Here is an 18658-nt window from a genome sequence, read left to right as displayed (position 1 = left end):
GATGGAAAAATTAAGCTTACTAAAACGCCAAGGCAGCATTTATCATTTTCATACAAAAGTACTAAAATTACTACAACAAAAACTATTAAAAATAAATTACATTTGTAAAAATTAGTGCATTAGTGCATAATTCATTGCATCCAAAAGAAACTTTTTTGTTGATTTAATATATGTGTATGTACTGTGTATATTTATTATGTATATGTAAATACACACATAAAGTTTATACAATATTTTGAAAACATTTGTTTATATTTATATTCATATAATTTACAATATATAAAAATATATTTAATATAAAAACATAACATGTATTTCTTAAATATATAAATGCATAATAAATGTACAATTGAGAAGAGATGATGCCAACCCCCAAAAAGACCTCAGATGATGCCAACCCTCAGACAACTTACAAAACTACAAAAAAAAAAAAAAAAAAAAAAAAAAAAAATCACAGTATATAATCATTGATGTTAATAGTGTTTAATGTCTGTCTGATTACATGACATTAACTAACTGCTTGAGTTTTGTCATATGGACATCAAATTGAGATGGACATCACCACTGATAAGCTATTACTAAATATAAAGTAGAAACTTTGCTTTGTACGAATTGCATCGTGAAAAGCACTATACAAATAAACCTGAATTTAATTGAAATATACACAATACAAACACATATTATTATTTACACAAAGACGTTTATTTTGGATGCGATTCATTGCAATTAATCATTGCCCAGCGCTAATAAAGTATATATATATAAAAAATATATATAATTTTATATATATATATATATATATATATATATATATATATATATATATATATATATATATATATATATATATATATATATATATATATATATATATATATATATATATATATATATATATATATATATATATATAGAAAATGACATAGCAAAAATTACCTAAGCTTACAAAATGAAATTGAAAATATAAAAAATATATAATTTAAGCTAAATTAATAAATACTATAATAGTATTTAAATAATATTACAATAACACTGGTGGGGATTGTTTATGGAGGGAGGTGAACTTTTAATCCTTCAAATGTTCAGTTATGTTTCCTGTCAAGTATACTTTGAAAAGATGACTGTAGTTTGATAGGAAAAGTCTCAACAGAATCTTTTTATATCAACATTTCTGATTCAATTCTTTCGAATCGAAACCAAATCATCTTTTTATTTATGAACTTTGAGGAGAAATCAAAGTTTAAACTATAAACAGTAGAGGCAGCACAGTTCCTCAACCCTCTCCAGCATTCAACCACGTCTCCACTGTGCTTTGACAACAATCAATCAATTTTTCCTTCTGACCTCAGATTCACTGAGTCACTTAAACATCAATTTGGCACTAGGGAAATGACATCAAAAATGTCTCTAGTCACATAAACCAATCAGCTAAAGCCACACCTGAGGTTCTCCGGCAACCACTTAAACACACAGAGAGGTGGACAGAAGCAGCTCTGCTTATATGACAGCATACACCACAAACACAAATCAGCCGTGTTTATAGCCTGTAGGCTTCGTGTGAGAGAGTGTATATTCAGTACATGTGGTCAAGTGTCCACTGCTGCTGTGAGGGCAAATAAACCTCTCTCTCTCTCACACACACACACACACACACACACACACACACACCGCTAGGGTTATCCAATCTGTCACACCAAGGCACAGAAGACAGCTAAAACAGAGAGAAAAGAAGCACAAAGAGACAGAGTGAAACAAAGAATTTGTCACTGATGTCAAAAAGGCAAGTAGAGGAAAGGATAAAAGGGTTTTTCATATCTAGGTAACTGGAACTGACTACAAACAGACGGCAAGATGAGGAAAAAATGTGTTTGTTCTAAAATCCCACATAGAAATTAACTTTTTCGACATTTAACAACTCCTTTCCCCATCCTCTTCTCTCTCGTTTGCTTGTCTTCCTGGTTCTGGGCTTTTTACAATAAATTCATCGCTCTGAAGGTTTTTCTTACTTTCCCTAATTGTGGAGTGTCAGAGAGGTTACAAAGATAAAAAAGGCAATCTCACTTCTGCTTCCGAGCGTACAGACAAACAGACTTCCTCCACAAACTGTTAGTATGACAGAGAGAGAAGAGAGAGAGGTGTTCAGTAGGAGGAGGGAATCCCCACTTGAGTCAACGACTACCAGAAAGTTGCTCCTGCTGGGAAATACCTGTGTTGCTGTATATTTCTTGTGAATCATGAGTCTTGATAACAATCAAACTTTTGTTTTCTACCCGTTTATGCTCCTCGAGGAAATAGACGTACATGGTGAGTTTATAATAAGATGCGGCACACAGTTTTACCAAAACAATTACAAACACTTTCCTGTTAAGTGGTTAAAAAAAAATATATATATGTGTAGCCTGAATGCACTGTAAGTCGCTTTGGATAAAAGTGCCTGCTAAATGTATAAATGTGAATGTAAATTTAGTATATATAATATGTAAACATTATGCAATTATAAAAATCTATACTATATGTGATAAATTTAAATACATTTATTAAAATATAATTTGTATTGTGTGTGTGTGTATATATATATATATATAAATATATATTTAAATATATTTATAAATGTTAAACTCAAACAATGGAACTTCAGATAACTAATAATGCTTAATTCAAGTCCAAGATTAGACATTGCAAAAGATGGACAAAAATCTAATCTCATATCAAAACAAAAATCATGGTGAGTTGAGTTGTTAAATATGGTTTTGAATAACTCTGATTGTGTGTGTGTGATAGAGAGAGAGAGAGAGAGAGAGAGAGAGAGAGACAGTCAGTTTGGGGGGGTAGAAGTTTTGAGTCCCTCTTTAGTTTGCAGCCATGCATGCCAAGACACTAAAGAAACTGGCCCCCTTTTCTCTTTCTTCCTCAATCTCAGTCTCCTCTAAAATTCATTATCTTTTATTGGTGTGATGAAAGAGGACTACTGGGCTGAAAGAGGGGGACTCTGTCTTCAAACAGACCGCCACGGAGGGAGACAGAATGCACAGCAGTACTTTGAAACTCTATAGTCACACACATTTACACACACTGCCTTTCTCTCTTTAGCACGGAAATACAAACACACACACACACACACACACACACACACAGCCACAAAGCCTTTGCTCTTTACTGCATAAACAAACACACATACTCTCACTTCAGAGCTAAAACAATAATGAATAAAACTCAAATTTTCTCTCAGGTTGCACAGAACAAACAACTTAAAATGCGGCTTTTTTTTCTTCTCTTTTTTTTTGATTCAAGAAATGATCTTTTTAGACATGATACACTATCAAAACAACTAAAAAAAAACAACAGTATTTTTGGCCCTATCCTAATTAACAGAGATGGACTGAGCACATTCAGCCTCTTAGCATGAAAGCTAATCACATACAAAGACTCACATTCCTTCACTCTCTGTTCAGCTGTCCATTCAATTAACCTTTGGTGCTTCCTAACTGCCCCCCTTATACACACATCAGAGTCGGAACACCCACTGCCCTCCCTCCCCTTGGTACACACCACAGGGTGCCTGCTCCATCTTTCAGAAACAGTCTCCGCTGTATGAAGTGAACATACCCAAAGCTCCACAAGCTAATGGAAAAACCAGGGATGTAATTCCCTCTTCTTATATATTTTTGTTTATTTAATTACACAATTCTAGAAGCCCTGCCTAAATGTTATTCCTTTGTCTCTTTTTTTCAGTGTGCTAAATCATCTGTCGACTCTATAAATCAAGAATTATGAAGACTACACAGATGCATCACAGTCTGAGGAAAAACAACCACAGAAGTCATCTATTGCCTGTACTTAAAGGGAGAGTTCACCCAAAAATTAAAATGCTGTCAGTAATGACTCAACCTCATGTCGTTCAAAACCTGCGAGACCTTTGTTCATCTTTGGAACACAAATTAAGATGATTTTGATGAAATCTGAGATCTTTTTGACCCTGCATAGACAGCAGCGGAACAACTGTGTGCAAGGCCCGGAAATGTAGTAAGGACATTGTTAAAATAGTCTATGTGACACCAGTGGTTCAACAACAATGTTATGAAGCTACGAGAATTCAAAAAAAAAAAAAAAAAAAAAAAAAACTATTCACCAATTTCTTCTCTTCCATGTCAAATCTTCAAAGTGATGCTGCTGATGCAGGAGCCGGCATTCTGATTTAAAACCTGGATGTGCTGCAGCTTTTTTGCAGGAAGAGGAATGCACATGTATGCACTGTGGTACTCTTTTGAATGTGCGACAAAATCATTGAAAAGAAGAAATAAGTTATTTTTACAAATTGTATTCTTGTAGCTTCATAAACTTACGGTTGAAACGCTGATGTCACATGGACTATTTTAATTATGTCCTTACTATCTTTCTGGGCCTTAAACATGTCAGTTGTGTTGTTGTCTATGCAGGGTCAGTGTGAGTAATTAAATGACAGAATATTCATTTTGGGGTAAACTAACACTTAAGCCCCTTTCACACTGCCATTCCGGCAAATACAGGGGTAAAGTGTTCCTGTAATTGTTTCCTGGTCGCTAGATTTTGCACTTTCACACTGCCAGTGATGACCCGGTATATGTGCGTGCTTTCACACACAACCCTTGAAGATCCCGTAACGACACGTGACATCAGCGCGTGACGTGTAATGTACGAGTCGACAAAGCTTGGCACGTTATACATTAACTGAAGCAAGCGAACGATCTCAGTGTCAGCGCGGAAAGTGAGGAACTAACTGATCTCTGCTTCATTACAGTCTGCACATATGTTTTCGTCGCGAATGTTGATCTTCCTTCAAAACAGCCGGTAAAAAAGTCGCGCGATAACGCGCATCATCACTTCGATACCGAATTAGATCTGGCTTTTGTTCACACAGCGCTCGTTCCGGATCGATTACCGCAATGTTACTATGTCCCCGACCCGGGTTCGATTCGGTAATCAATTCCGGGACGTGGTTGCTTTCACACAGAAGGCGACCAGGCAATGTTACGGGAATATTGCGGGTCCGACGTGCAGTGTGAAAGGGGCTTTAGAGTAAAGTGTCAGTCTCATGTGGCTAAACACATCAAGTTAGACATAAAGAAACCACTAGTCCTGAGTATAATGAAAATCCTTGAGCTCATATCTAAAGTAGAGTTTTATACTAGCTGTCTGACATTATGTTATTTGTGAAAATATATTTTGCAATATATGACATTTTACATACAAATTTAACAAGCAAGAAACAGTACTCACATCTCTGCAGTGAGGCACAATACCACCAGCAGGCATTCCCCTTTGCATGCGCTGTGGCAGAAGATGCCCATGTCCTGTGGCTGAAGTGGGTGCCGTGGGTTGCATGCTAGCACTGCGGTATCCTCCCATAGCCAGAGGACCCAGCTTGGGCACGGAGGGATTGGGATCAAAATGTCGTAACGGCTTTGTGTTGTTGAAAGAGTATGGTTCTGGACCCATACCAGTTGTGGTGGTCTTGTTTAGTTGCAGCTGTGAGGGTTTTCCCTGCGCCTGCATTAGGAGCTTGAGGCTACTGGGTGGCTGATTGGATGTGATGGCCTTGAACAGCTGGCTAGACATTGCAGGTGCTTGATTATTTTGCGAGTTGAAAAGATGTCCTTGTGTGGGAAGTTGCGTTCCTGGTTGGCATTGCCCAGCTGGACTAGGATGTTTATCTGGTCGGTAAGGAGGTGATGGTCGAGTGTTGTTTGATGTTGGGGCAACACCAGGAAGATAACTTGCCTGAGAACCTTGGATTGCAGTTCCAGAAACTCCTGGTGGGGCATTTCCAGAAAGAATGCTGTTCTGGGGGCTGAAAGGGGGCTGAGCAATTGCTGGGCTGGCCAGCTTTTCTGGCCTGTAGGGTGGTGAAGGTCTGGTGGATGGGGCTGGAGCCATGCTAGAGATTAGAGAATTCTGGGGACTCTGAATATTTCCTGCTGGGCTGAAGGGCTGCTGATGAGGTGATGAGTTGGGCAGCTTATCCCCTGGTCGGTAAGGTGGAGAGGGACCAGCCCAAGACGTACTCTGCTGGCCCAATCCAGACAACCCTGACTGTGCAGGTGGTGGACCAGCACTGTTGTTAGAATGATGCTTACTAGATGCCATCTGCTGAAGCTGTTGAGCCCGGGACACTTCATGCCAGTTGGATAGGGCGGCAGATAGCATAGGTGACCGTGCTTGATTTTGCCCTTGTGAAGAAGAGGAGGACAGGGGTGATGCTGAGAGTTGAGATGGAATTGGTTTGGAAGGATGTGGTAGGGTATATGGTGCCCCAGCAGGACTTGGACCCACTTGAGGAGACCCAGCTTGAGAGAAACCAGGGGACTGAGTGAGGTGGGCCTCCAGGTGTGACTGTCTCTGCGGAGATCTTTTGGGGGTGCCATTACCTTCTGGGTGGACAAAACCTCCAGCTGTACTTGCCTGGTCATCACTTTCTTTTCCTAAGATTTTCTCAATATCAAGCTCTGGTAAAGATGGATCAGGGTTCTTTGTAAGTTCATCCAAAATCTCCTGCAGTTCTTGTTCCACTGAAGGAGTGGCTGAACTCCCATTTGGGTTGAAGCCCCCTGAGCCTCCCCCAGTGACTGGTGTTGATCCAGGACTAGCATTTGGGGGTACGGAATATGGAGAGCCCAAATTATTGTTGTTGCTGTTCAGCCTATTACCTTCCAGAACACCCCCGTGGTTGCCCATCCCAGAAGGGAATGGGGGCTGAGGGTAGCTGGGGCCCATGGCCAGGGTGACATCTTCCAGACATAGTCGTTTGCCACCTCCCTGGGTCATAGAGGTGTCAGAGACCCCGTTAAGTGATGCAGAACTCTCGACAGCCCCAGTCAATTTCCTCTTCAGGGATCCTAGCAGCTGTGGGGACATAGAGAGAGACAGCCTTGTTATCACAGCAAGTTGCTTCAAGGAAAACAGAATATTGACCTTCCAAAAAAAAAAAATATGACCAGAATTGTTTAATGTTATGCGAGAACATTTACTAAGAGTCCAAATCTTGACATTCATTCACATTTCTCAAGTATGTATTTAGTTTTTTGGCAACAAATTGAATTTTACTACAAGCTGACTGGTCTGTTACTGCCCACAAATGGTCTGTAGGGATCTCAAGGCTCCATCTTTCAAACACTACCAGTGTGAATGCCTGTTTCCAAAACTGGCTTTTTTTGGGTCTGAGTCTTCTAAGGGCCCAGCTGTCGTCCAATGGTGCCAAAAGTGGGATCATTCAGCAGACCGTTTCCATTAGTGCGTGGGTCAGCACCCTGAACACCTTCTCTCTTACCCCATCCTCCCCAATTCTAGCCCTCTCGAGAGCCCTCTTAGCAGATTAAGACTAAAGAGCCGCCAATCAAAAGCACCTCATTCACATTCAGAATGAAGATGTTTGCAAACTTGCCAATCACATTATATAAAAGACAGAGTCTGGGCATTTTTAAGATGTGTGGCCTCCAAGGGACACCTATTATCAAAGCAAATCACTGAATGAAACTTAAAACAGAGTTCTAGTAAAATAAAATAATACGTTTTCATTCTAGTCTTACAAAATAGACCAGAAAAATCATGTATTAGCAGTTTCAATTCATGAGAGCAACAGATTTTTAGCCTTTTTTATTGTTTAAGAGACTAGTGGACTCCCAAAAGAGAGGTACAAGAAGACAGAGAGAGTAAAAAAGAGAGACAGAGAGAAAGAGAGAGGATATAACTAGAAAGACAGCATCTTGGTGGATTTTAGTCCCAGTGCAGCTAGAAATCCTGTGTGTTCCATGGCACTTTTAACCTTATAGAAAAATTGAGAAAGACAGAGATAGAGGGACGAATGAAGAGAGACCTCCAAGAAATGGATTCTTGACGGGATGAATAATTTACTGTAACATTCCAGCTGCAGAAAAATGTGCAGTATTTTTTCATTCTTGTCTCTTCTGCATTCTCTCTATTTCATGAGGATCCTGACAACATTGTCAATTTTTAAGCTCTTTTTCAGACTTGTAAAAGCCATTGGGAAAACAATTACAAAATATTGTACATATCATATAGAAAAACAGTTTTGACAGCTCCCTACATTGCATCCGCCTAGATACGATACAGGAATATATAAACACTACAACTCACACCCCCTTCCCAAGAAGCTGGTTTGTGGACACTGCTAGTCCACTTCCTACAAAAGCACACTTTCCTCCTCTCTCTTCCTTCATTCCTCCATTCCCCACCCCCTTTTCATCTAGGAGGTTTTCCACATAGATTCCTCTCTGACTAGAACAATGGAACTCTGGAGACACACCTTCCCCGGCATCGCCAAGCTGTCTGCGCAGTCCACCCTGCCGTGCATGTGTGTGTGTGTCTTGTGTATGAAAAAGAGACAGTGTGAACATGTGACAAAAAGGAAGAGTGTCTGTGCACATGTAAAAGAATATGAATTAACGCAGCCTTCATTTTAGAGCCTGTATTCTCACTGACACACACACACACACACACACAAACACAATTCTCTCTCTAATGGATGCCAATTTCACCCTGAGTAAACACATCAATACAGACACATTGACTCTCTCTCTCTCTCTCTCTCTCTGCTAGAGGGATGCCTTTCATTCGGTAGCGATCAGATTTGTCCCATTATGACTGACACAACCATCTGTCAGCACAGAGCGCTGGCAAGAGAGAGAGAGAGAGAGAGAGCAGACCTATCATCCACACTGCTGTGCATATTCCTCATAATTATGGCTGGTAAGGCATACATCTGATTGCATTGTTCTGATTCTCATTAAAGCTGCACTGTACACACACACAAATGCAGGATGCTAAACAAACAGAATGGTACCGTGATGAGAGGGGATTAGTAAATTAGTGCAGTCCGAGTGTAATGCTACATTTCATTTTTGTGGATTTGGTTGGTATTGAGATTAAAATAAAAAAGCATCAAATGGTACCAGAGACCAAATTGTCAATTAGAACAATGCCTAGTAAAAATACTACAGCCACCATCACCAAAACTAAGAATTATCAATAAAATACTACCTTAATCAATAAAAACCAGCAAAAACTACAAAAAATGCACACTAGTACGTTTATTAGACTGCATACCATGTCAAAACCATGACTGACATTGCATGCATGAATGACATTCAGTTCCATTAGCGGCACTAGCACCTGTAATGCATACTGAACTAAAACATTCTCAAAGAGTTTACTGCATTACTTATTCAGTGGCACAGCAGCATCACCACAGACCCAACAGTGTGACCAGCATAGCCCAATTTAAAATATTGAATTCAGTTTCACTAAAAAGAATCAGCTCATTAGAGTAATTCGTTATGTAGTGAATCAATAATAAAGAACTCTGTGTAGTTGGATTAATGCACTTCATGTTGTTAATAACCATAGAATATATCTCCTTTCTCTTTGTATTTTAATATTAACATGGTACAAGATTTTCCTATTTAAATAAATGTGATAAACAAGTTAAATTAGGCTAAAAGTAATCAAAAAGTAATCTGATTATAGAACAAAAGTGTGTAATGTAATGGATTACAAACTAACCCTAACTGGAATCAGTAACGGATTACAATTAGTAAATTATCTCTCCAGATTAAAATGCATTTAGTACTGAATTTACTCATGTTCTTAAACTCTGGTTCCTGGTTTAACTACTTAATATCCTGGTGTTTTCAAATCATTTGTTGTCTATTGTAAATAACAGGTCTGCGTAGCGTTCTTTCTAGGCTATTATATTTGTTTCTTCATCCTTCATTCCCCTTGCGTCTGGACCTGGCTGTCATGTCCACACAGTCAGCTTTCCATGACGGCTGCTATCGATCCACCTCTGCAACGGCTGATTATTCAACCACTGTGTCCCTGTCTGTGCAGTCATCTGAAACGAATCAATGATTCAGAAGCTTTTGGACTCTTCACAGATGCCAAGACAAAGTTATGGAATCTTTGACACGTTATTATCTTAAATGACTCATTCAGTAATTCAAATGACTGGCAAAATGACTATTCATAAAAAGTCAGTTTAACCACCAACCACCACCATTAATCAACTAAACCGGATTTCACAGACTACCAGAGTTCTAAATAATTTAAGTAACGTTCACAGTACCATTATTAATGAATGTGCAGTGATTAATTCGAAAAAATAAATTTAACTCAGTTCAGAAGAGCCAAAGTGTACTCACTTTTGGCTTGTGGAGAGCAGAAGGTTATCTGAGCAATGATTAAGAGGAAGATTTTGAAGAAAGCTACTTCTACTTGTGTTTCACTGCACAAAGAGGGTAATTAAGGACAGTCCCTCTTGTTAGAGAACACAGAAACAGGATGAGGAGTGCGTGTGCAAGAGAAAGAAAGATAGAGATACAGAGTAGGGCAGAGGAAGGGTCTGTGCCAAGAGAAACAGAATGGGAGGGGTCTGGAGACACTTTTTGCGCATATAAACAGAGTTTCGTCTCATAGACCAACATAAACACGCCTAATGTTTTTAATGCATGTGTGTGTGTGCCGGAAAACACATGGCCAACCTCGCATACACTCACAAAGACAAACACTCTCAAAGAGGTGCTGAGATAGAAGTGCTTTACTGATCCCTGTGGGACAATTAAACCCCAAAATGTCATTGTTTAGTCAACTTTCTTTCCTCTGTGGAACACAAAAGGTGGATTTTTGATTTACATCTTGGCCAATCTCTTTTCAAAATAATGAAAGTTAATGAGGATTGGGGCTGCCAGGTTCTGAAAGGTCAAAGAAGCAACATAAAAATAGCCAGTACAACTTTTGTGCTATATTTCAATCCTAATATCATACGTACGATAACTTTGTGTGTGAAACCAGATGTGTCATGCTTATTCAAACTGAGGTGGATTTTGAATGCAGATTCAAAAAATAAAATAAATAAATAAATAAAAATAGCCGAATAATATTTTTCTATTTTATACAATCACACCAGTGTGATTAAAACGTTCAGTGCTGCATATAACCAGCTGCTGAATTCTCGAATCTACTGACCCCAAACGTTTAGATAACAGTGTGGAAAAGAGGGATGAGGATATTCCTCAAACAATCAGTTTGAGTCACACAGAAAAAGAAAGTCATACAGGTTTAGGACAACATTAAGGTAAATTATACAACTAGCATCTCAGTACTTAATGATTGAATTTTCATTCGGCACAAACTATTCCTTTAAGCGAAAAAAAAATCCATAAAAGCAGAAATGTAAAATTCACAAATACTGATGGAGCAAAAGTAGACTTTAGACCAGAAATATGATGAGACACTCGGAGGATAGAGTGTTTTAAAGCAGTAAAAGCTAGGAGAGGTGAAAAGAAAACCCCTCCTTTCTAAATAAGCCATCTCAAAAAAATCTGTGTGCTTGTGTGACAGGGAGGGGAAAGGAAAACAAGCGACTTCCCAGCGAAAGTAAACGAGCTGGTGCATATTTACACACAGGCGAACAAGAGAGCAAACACACACGTGCACACCCACGCACAAACCCGCATGCACACTGAGGTAGTAGCCCTGCTGAGATTAAAAGAGCAAGCTTTCTTCATTTATCTCTTTTCCCACTGCACTCTTTTCCTCTCTCCCTCCCTCCTTCCCTGTGGCATGTAATGGTATGCCAATCATCATTACTGTTTCCATTGTCATGCCCTTAATTACCGCTGCCTCTGCGATGCCACTGTCATCTAGATATGCTAATAAACAAAGAATAGCCCGGCAGCCATGCGCCACTGCTTTAGTGTGAGCTTGCGCCGTGAGTATGTGTGTGTTAGTGTCTTCTGCTCGGCTCTGGTGATGCTTTCGGCCTCAAACTCTCTTTTGCGGCATGAGCACAAACGCTTATCTCACAAACACGATGACCTTGCAGATAAGCATTTGTTCAGACATGCCCCATCTAGTTACATAAATGGTAACTAAGAAAATATATTACTAGATATTTTTGTAACTGTATTTATTAATGATAGTGTGTCAAGTGAAGAGTAGTGTAAAAAGTTTTATTCATAAACGGATGCTTTTGTATAAAGTGACTTACGGTGCAGTCAAGGTGTGTGCTTGATCAAAACTTTTGATAATGGTGTTGCAAGGCCATATAGTCTACTGCTATAAAGTAGCAGATATACGATCATCTACTAATTAATAAAACTAGTCAGCAACAACAGATAAAGAAAAGCAGTCCACATGAAGATGGGAATATATTATGGCTTGATTAGTAATTCATCTAAATAAAGAGAAACTGAACTATTCTCGCAACTCTCTGCTAATAAGTGGAGGTTAATAGGATCATACTGATTTTTTTTACTCTTAAACAGAGGCAAACTTTTTCAATGTAGATGATATTTTTTGTTCTATATCGGGGATAAGGATATCTCAGCTATTTGTGTATTGCACCTGTTTTTGTATTTCAATTATCAAACTATCCTGTGTTGAAACATCATATATTCTATAGAAATGTAGAAGGACAATAACTGTGTTGTACTTATTGAAATATATACAGTACCATTCAAAAGTCTGGGGTCAATGCCATTTTGAAAGATTTTAAGGACATTTTATGTTCACCAAAACTGTATTTATTAAATCAAAATTACAGTAAAAACAGTAATGCTGAAAATCAAAAGAACTGTTTTCTATTTTTATATATTTAGTCATTTATTCTTGTGAAAGCTGAATTTTCAGCAGCTATTTTTTCCATACTTTTTGATAACATTGTTACATTGTTTTTAGAACTCTTTGATTAACAGTAAGGTCCATAGAACAGCATTTATTTGAAATATAAATACTTAGTAACATCATAAATGTCTTTATGCTTTCTTGCTGAATAAAAGTTTTTAAAAAAATATCTTACAGACCCCAAACTTTTGAACGGTAGTCCGACTACTAAATTTGCAGTAAAGCATGAGTGTATATGAACTCTTCATTGTCAAAGTACATTTCTTAAGGGGAAACACCTTGAAATCACATCTTACCATTGTCATTTAGGCAGAAATGTTCCTACCTAAAGTGACTAACAGCACATTTACTGCAGGGATTCTTCCCTTCGGAGCAGCCTAGGGTTAAGTTCCTCGCTCAAGGGCAAATTAGTGATGGTACCCAATAATTCTGCAACCTGAAACTGACAGAAAACTAGCCCAGATCTTCAGTCTTAAATCCACCAGCATCCACATAACACACAGAAACCCATACTTGCTGTTCAAATCTTAATTAGGGAGCAATACTTGTGAGGATAATTGAATAAGGAGATGAACTGATTACAATTTCTGCGCCGTCATTTATCTTGAATATAATCTAAACACTAAAGTGGGACTGATTTAGCAACTGTCTCACCATTTGATTGAGAATTACACCATATTACGATAATTATCTCATACATTTCATGTATTTGTTGCCCATTTGGAATCCCAATTCCCACTGCCATATGCCAACTATATACATAATATCTTTAAATCTTAGCTATATATGACAGTGTAGAATCTATACGTATAAACAGGACAGCCTGGATGCATAACAAACCATGTTCTGTACAAACAGCTTTGTTCATACATCATTTATAAGTGCAGTGTGTATATCTGTACAAATAACATCTATTATAAACTTGACACTTTAATGTATTTTAAGTATGTATGACTGTGTTAACTTAACACAGATAATGTGTGTGTGTGTGTGTGTCCAGATGTGTAACGACAGGTGGGGTAGGTTTCAGAGAGGATAAAGAGGATTAGGAGAGCGAGGAGTGAGCCCTTCTCCAGCACCCCAGAGAGCAAGAGCCAGAGACACAGAGATAAAGAGCAAATCACAGCTAAAACAAAGAAAGACAAACAGTCATTATTTTTTAATCTGTCAACCATGTGGATCACATCCAAAACAATGTCTAACAAGTGAACTAATCGGCCCAAATAAAGACGTTTTCACCCCTCTCACACTATATCACCTTAAAATAATACAATCCTACAACCTTGATATTGATTAGTTAAGAAAGACTACGGTCTGCCTACAGGTCATACTGAACGGATGACCAAATCACACTCCGCGCATTGGGTTCATTTGTCGTTTACTCTTCTCACTGGTTGGAAAGTCAGAGTCTACATATTACAATGAGCATGCAGCAGCAGTAGGGCGACACATATCGTACAAGCTCATTTGAGAGAGGAAGTCCTTGAATTCTCATCAGGAGGAAGAGAGAAGTAAGATTTAGATAACTGGGGCACTCTTATTCTGAGTCATTGCTTGTTTTTCTTTCCTTTCTTGATAGTCACTCTCACACGATGTGTCAATCTTTGTTTGTGCGACTGCGATTTAGGATGTTTTTCCGGTTTTGATTTCAGTAAATGACGAGCAACAAGTAACAGAGAGATCAGACCGAGGGAATAACCTAAACGCACTTTCCGCTCACTTTCACCACACACCGTTTTTAAATGCACATCTTTGTCACGATTTCCAGTAAAAATAACTAAATATTACAGACAAGATTAATTCGCCTGATAAGTGACATTGCATGAGAGGTGATAGAAATAAATAAATAAAACAACAACAACAACAACAAAAAAATAGTAAAAAAAAAAGAAAAGACTGCATAACATTACCAAAACCTGCAGAATAACCTGCAAATAAATAAATAAATAAATAAATAAATAAATGCATGAAATCTCTGACATATAAAGTAATAATTTTAGAAGATAAAATCATCTTTTCATCTATTTATTTTTTAAAATATTAAGGCTTAAAACAACTTTTTAAAAGCACAAACAAGTGACAAACAACTGGAACAATGCTCATGTAATGCAATATCTAAAAAGTCTTAATATCTTGCACGGCTTCGGTTATTAGGTAAATAATCTTGTTTATTATGTAAAAAGATGTTTCACTGAAAAACAAGACAAAAATAGTCATTAAAGCGCAAACATTTTCCAGTTCAAACGCATTGACACCAAATCAAGCGGTTCCATCTGTTATTTTTCTCTAAGAAAAGCGTGACTGTGATTTAATTCACTTATTGATACAGAATAACAATCCTAATCACGGAGCTAGAGCGAGGAACACACACACAAACAGTCTCTGAGCGCAGAGTGCCGGAAGGTCTGAGCGCTCTGTGCTGTGTTCAGTGAATGCCAATGAACTTGTGAGGAGCGAGCGAGCGAGTGAGAGGAGAGAGACAGATGCACAGCCTTTTCATAGCGAAAGATAAACGCAGGACAAAGACAAAAGGAAACGGAGAGAAAAGAAATGCAAGACAGCCCGTCTTTGTTTGGATATGCGTGCGTGTAGGCACATCTGTGTTCGCACAGATAGGAAGTGTTCATTCAGTGATTTTTTTACTGCATTTGTTAGTCATCCTGACCAGACACACAGTGATCCCAGTTGTCTTTCTCAGACTGTTTTAACGTCCATCCGAGCACTTTTATTAATAAAACAAGAGAGATAGAGTGTGTGCGTTTGCGTGTGACTATATATAAAAGCAGCTGCAGGGTAGGGCTAATTTAGCAGCTTTGCTAGTCTCACTGGACACTCCAGCTGTGTCAAAGCAACGAGGCACAAGCTCTCTCTCTCTCACACACACACACACACACACACACACACACACACAACTCAGATACTTGTCTTTTTCCTGAGACTGAGAAGTTTGACATTGACCACGCATGAAGATGAGATCTAACACAGCGGCAAACATGTACTATAGATGTTATTATTAGTTTAGATAACCCGGTAGAACTTTATTTTACAGTCCTGTTCCTCATGTTCATACTATGTACTTATAATAGTAATTACAATAAGTATGTAATAAGTATGTAATAACTAGGTACTAACCCTGAACCTACCCCTAAACCTAAACCTACCCCGATTGCCTTGTATTACCAGAACTTTCTTGGATAAATACACTGCAAGTACACTATAAGTACATGTAGGTACACCTACTGTAAAATAAAGTGCAACCGATAACCCAAAAGCTTTGTTAATTGGGGAATCTAATTTCGCCATTTAGATTTAGATTCAGTTTGATCCAATTGTTTATTTAGGTAGTTATATTTTAGTTATAATGTTCATTTGTGTTCTGTTAATGCTATTCCAGCATTTCAGACTCATTCTATTCCTTTAACTAAAACAGTAGACCTAATGCACTAACATGCCAAGGTCATGGGTTCGATTTCCAAGGATGCTTGAACTGGATGCAATTTAAGTCACTTTGAATGAAAGTGTCTGTGTCAGTATGAATTTATACTCATAATTAATCTTTTTGAACTATTTATTAAAAGATCCAGCTCATTTCTGGAATTTGTCTACTCTGGTGAAGCGCTATGTTTTCGATTCACTAAAATGAATCGACTCATAAGATTCACACTACTGCAAAGTTTAGCGCAGGAGATTCAGCAGCAATTCTGAGCGGGTCTGTGTTTTGACATATACAGTAATTGTGGGCGGCAAGACACAGACTGTGTTTCTGTAATCAGCTCAATTCCATTCGCCACCGGCACACAACTTATATGTGCAGTAAATATGAAGGGATCAATACTTAAAATAAAAATATCAATTTTTCCTCACTTTTTCACTCTACTAAAAGGCTGTGTACCAGTGTTAACCCTCTGACATTTTGACCTCGAAACACTGTAATCCAAAAATCTCCACCAATCCCCTCTCTCACTGCCTCTATAGTTATCCCCTTGAGCAGGAGAGAAAGAGCAAATAGACTTAAAGAAGATACTCAGTTTTGTATGTCTTCCTCAGATAAGAAAAGGCTTAGAGAGAATCAACTCGCCAAATCTTCAGAATCTAGTCTCCAAAACACACAAAGGAGAGAGAGGCGGAGAGCGTGTGTGTGTGTGTGAGAGAGAGAGAGAGAGAGAGAGAGGGAGGAACAGAGGGAGTGAACAGATACTGTATTCATTTCACACTTGTCAGCTGCTAGAGCAGAATCAAAATGAATACAAGGCTGAATGAAGAATGACAGACAATCTGAAAGCAGAAAGAGAGAGAGAGATACAGAGGATGGAAAGGGAGGGGAAACTGCTGATCCTGCTTGAGAAAAAAGGAACACACTCTTCCAAAATAATAAGCAACCTACCATTTATATTCAGCAGGTAACCAAAGCCATACTTTCATAGTTTCCCAATTTTCATCATTTTAAGTTTTTTCCTGAGGTCTACTTAGAATAATATTCAAGGTTTAATTAACCTTTTTTTTTTTTTTTTGGCTATTGTGCCTTTAAGACGTTTATGAAAAAACTTTAAGGAGTAAGCATAAGAAATAATAACCTTAAAAAAAAACAAAAAACAGACATGGACAAAGACTTTCCTTCTTTGCTATTTGCTTTTTATTTGACAGTGACTCGTGGACCCAAAACTTTTAAATGGCAGTGTGTGTGAAACAAGATGAAAAAAATATGGTACTGTGTTGTTATCCTTATTCAGCAAATATGTGAACACAGAAACGCATGCGTAACCAAACAGTAAAAATGTCATAAATTAAAGGTCATGACCTTTCGAACTCCATAATGAGCCACTACACCAAATAATCTCATTCACAAATGGTAGTACGTGTATTCAGGCACACAACAGAGCGTTTTTAGTGAGTGTGTGTATGTGTGTCTATGCCCAGCTGCTTTACTGTAAGCCCAGCCCTCAGGGAAGGCCCCATGAATGTGACTGGCCACCCCTACCTCTGTCTCTATCCCTCTATCCCTATCCCTCCCTCTCCCTCTCTCTCTTCCTGCAGTAATGGTTTAATGGCAGATTACAGAGCCTCTGAGGGCTGAATGGAAGAGTAATAAAATAAATGGCTTTGTAAGGGCCCTTCCCCCATGGAGAGCAGACCACCGCTCAACTCTACAGTCTAGAGGATCCCTGCAGGACTGCCCACTATCTTCAAACCTGTGCAGATAAGGACACAAATGCATGTCTCTTTCTCGTTTTCTTCACACTCGTTCAAATGGATAGACCTGTTATTATCTTTTATGTCTCATATATCAGTTCATATTGCACTTTCGGATCCATTTTCATAATCCGTCAACTGTCCACCAGCTCTCAGCCTTAGAAATTCAATTCTCTTCAGCCACAATCCTTTTTGAAAAGTACTCAAGCGTATCATTGTATTACCACGTGTTTTTATTTATTTTTTTGACCAGATACCATTCAATAAATACCGTATTTTTCGGACTATAAGTCGCACCTGAGTATAAGTCGCATCAGTCCAAAAATACGTCATGGTGAGGAAAAAAACATATATAAGTCGCACTGGACTATAAGTCGCATTTATTTAGAACCAAGAGAAAACATTACCAACTACAGCCGCGAGAGGGTAATGGTAATGTTTTCTCTTGGTTCATGTCAAATTAATTTTGATAAATAAGTCGCACCTGACTATAAGTCGCAGGACCAGCCAAACTATGAAAAAAAGTGTGACTTATAGTCCGGAATATACGGTATGATATATATCATTGTTTTATGGTGGTCAGCATTTCGTGACATAATATGTTAATGTCTTATGACATTTTTCGGACAAGATCTATTAATTTATTAAAATAACACTAAAATGCAATTCATAAAATAACTTAAACACACCTCTTGCACGTTGAACATGTTTTCAATTTCTACTTTTTCAACTAAAATTAAAGGAAAATTGAAGCAAAACTCACTTTATTTTGGGTGGGTATAAAGAAAAAAAA

At 38.1% G+C, this 18658-nt stretch overlaps 1 protein-coding gene across 2 annotated transcripts in view; it reads right to left on the bottom strand.

Annotated features, from left to right (window-relative positions):
- The window catches only part of si:ch73-211e3.1 (trithorax group protein osa), a 60727-nt gene that overhangs the window by 19367 nt on the left and 22702 nt on the right, over positions 1–18658 (bottom strand). For both annotated transcript variants that reach the window (XM_052561243.1, XM_052561244.1), the window contains exon 2: positions 5257–6879. In XM_052561243.1, coding sequence (XP_052417203.1) covers positions 5257–6879 — 1623 coding nt within the window. The remainder of the gene's footprint in view (positions 1–5256; positions 6880–18658) is intronic.

The sequence above is a fragment of the Carassius gibelio genome, chromosome B7 (genome assembly GCF_023724105.1).
Source record: "Carassius gibelio isolate Cgi1373 ecotype wild population from Czech Republic chromosome B7, carGib1.2-hapl.c, whole genome shotgun sequence".
NCBI classification, from domain to species: domain Eukaryota; kingdom Metazoa; phylum Chordata; class Actinopteri; order Cypriniformes; family Cyprinidae; genus Carassius; species Carassius gibelio.
This window is presented reverse-complemented; position numbering and strand designations above follow the sequence as displayed.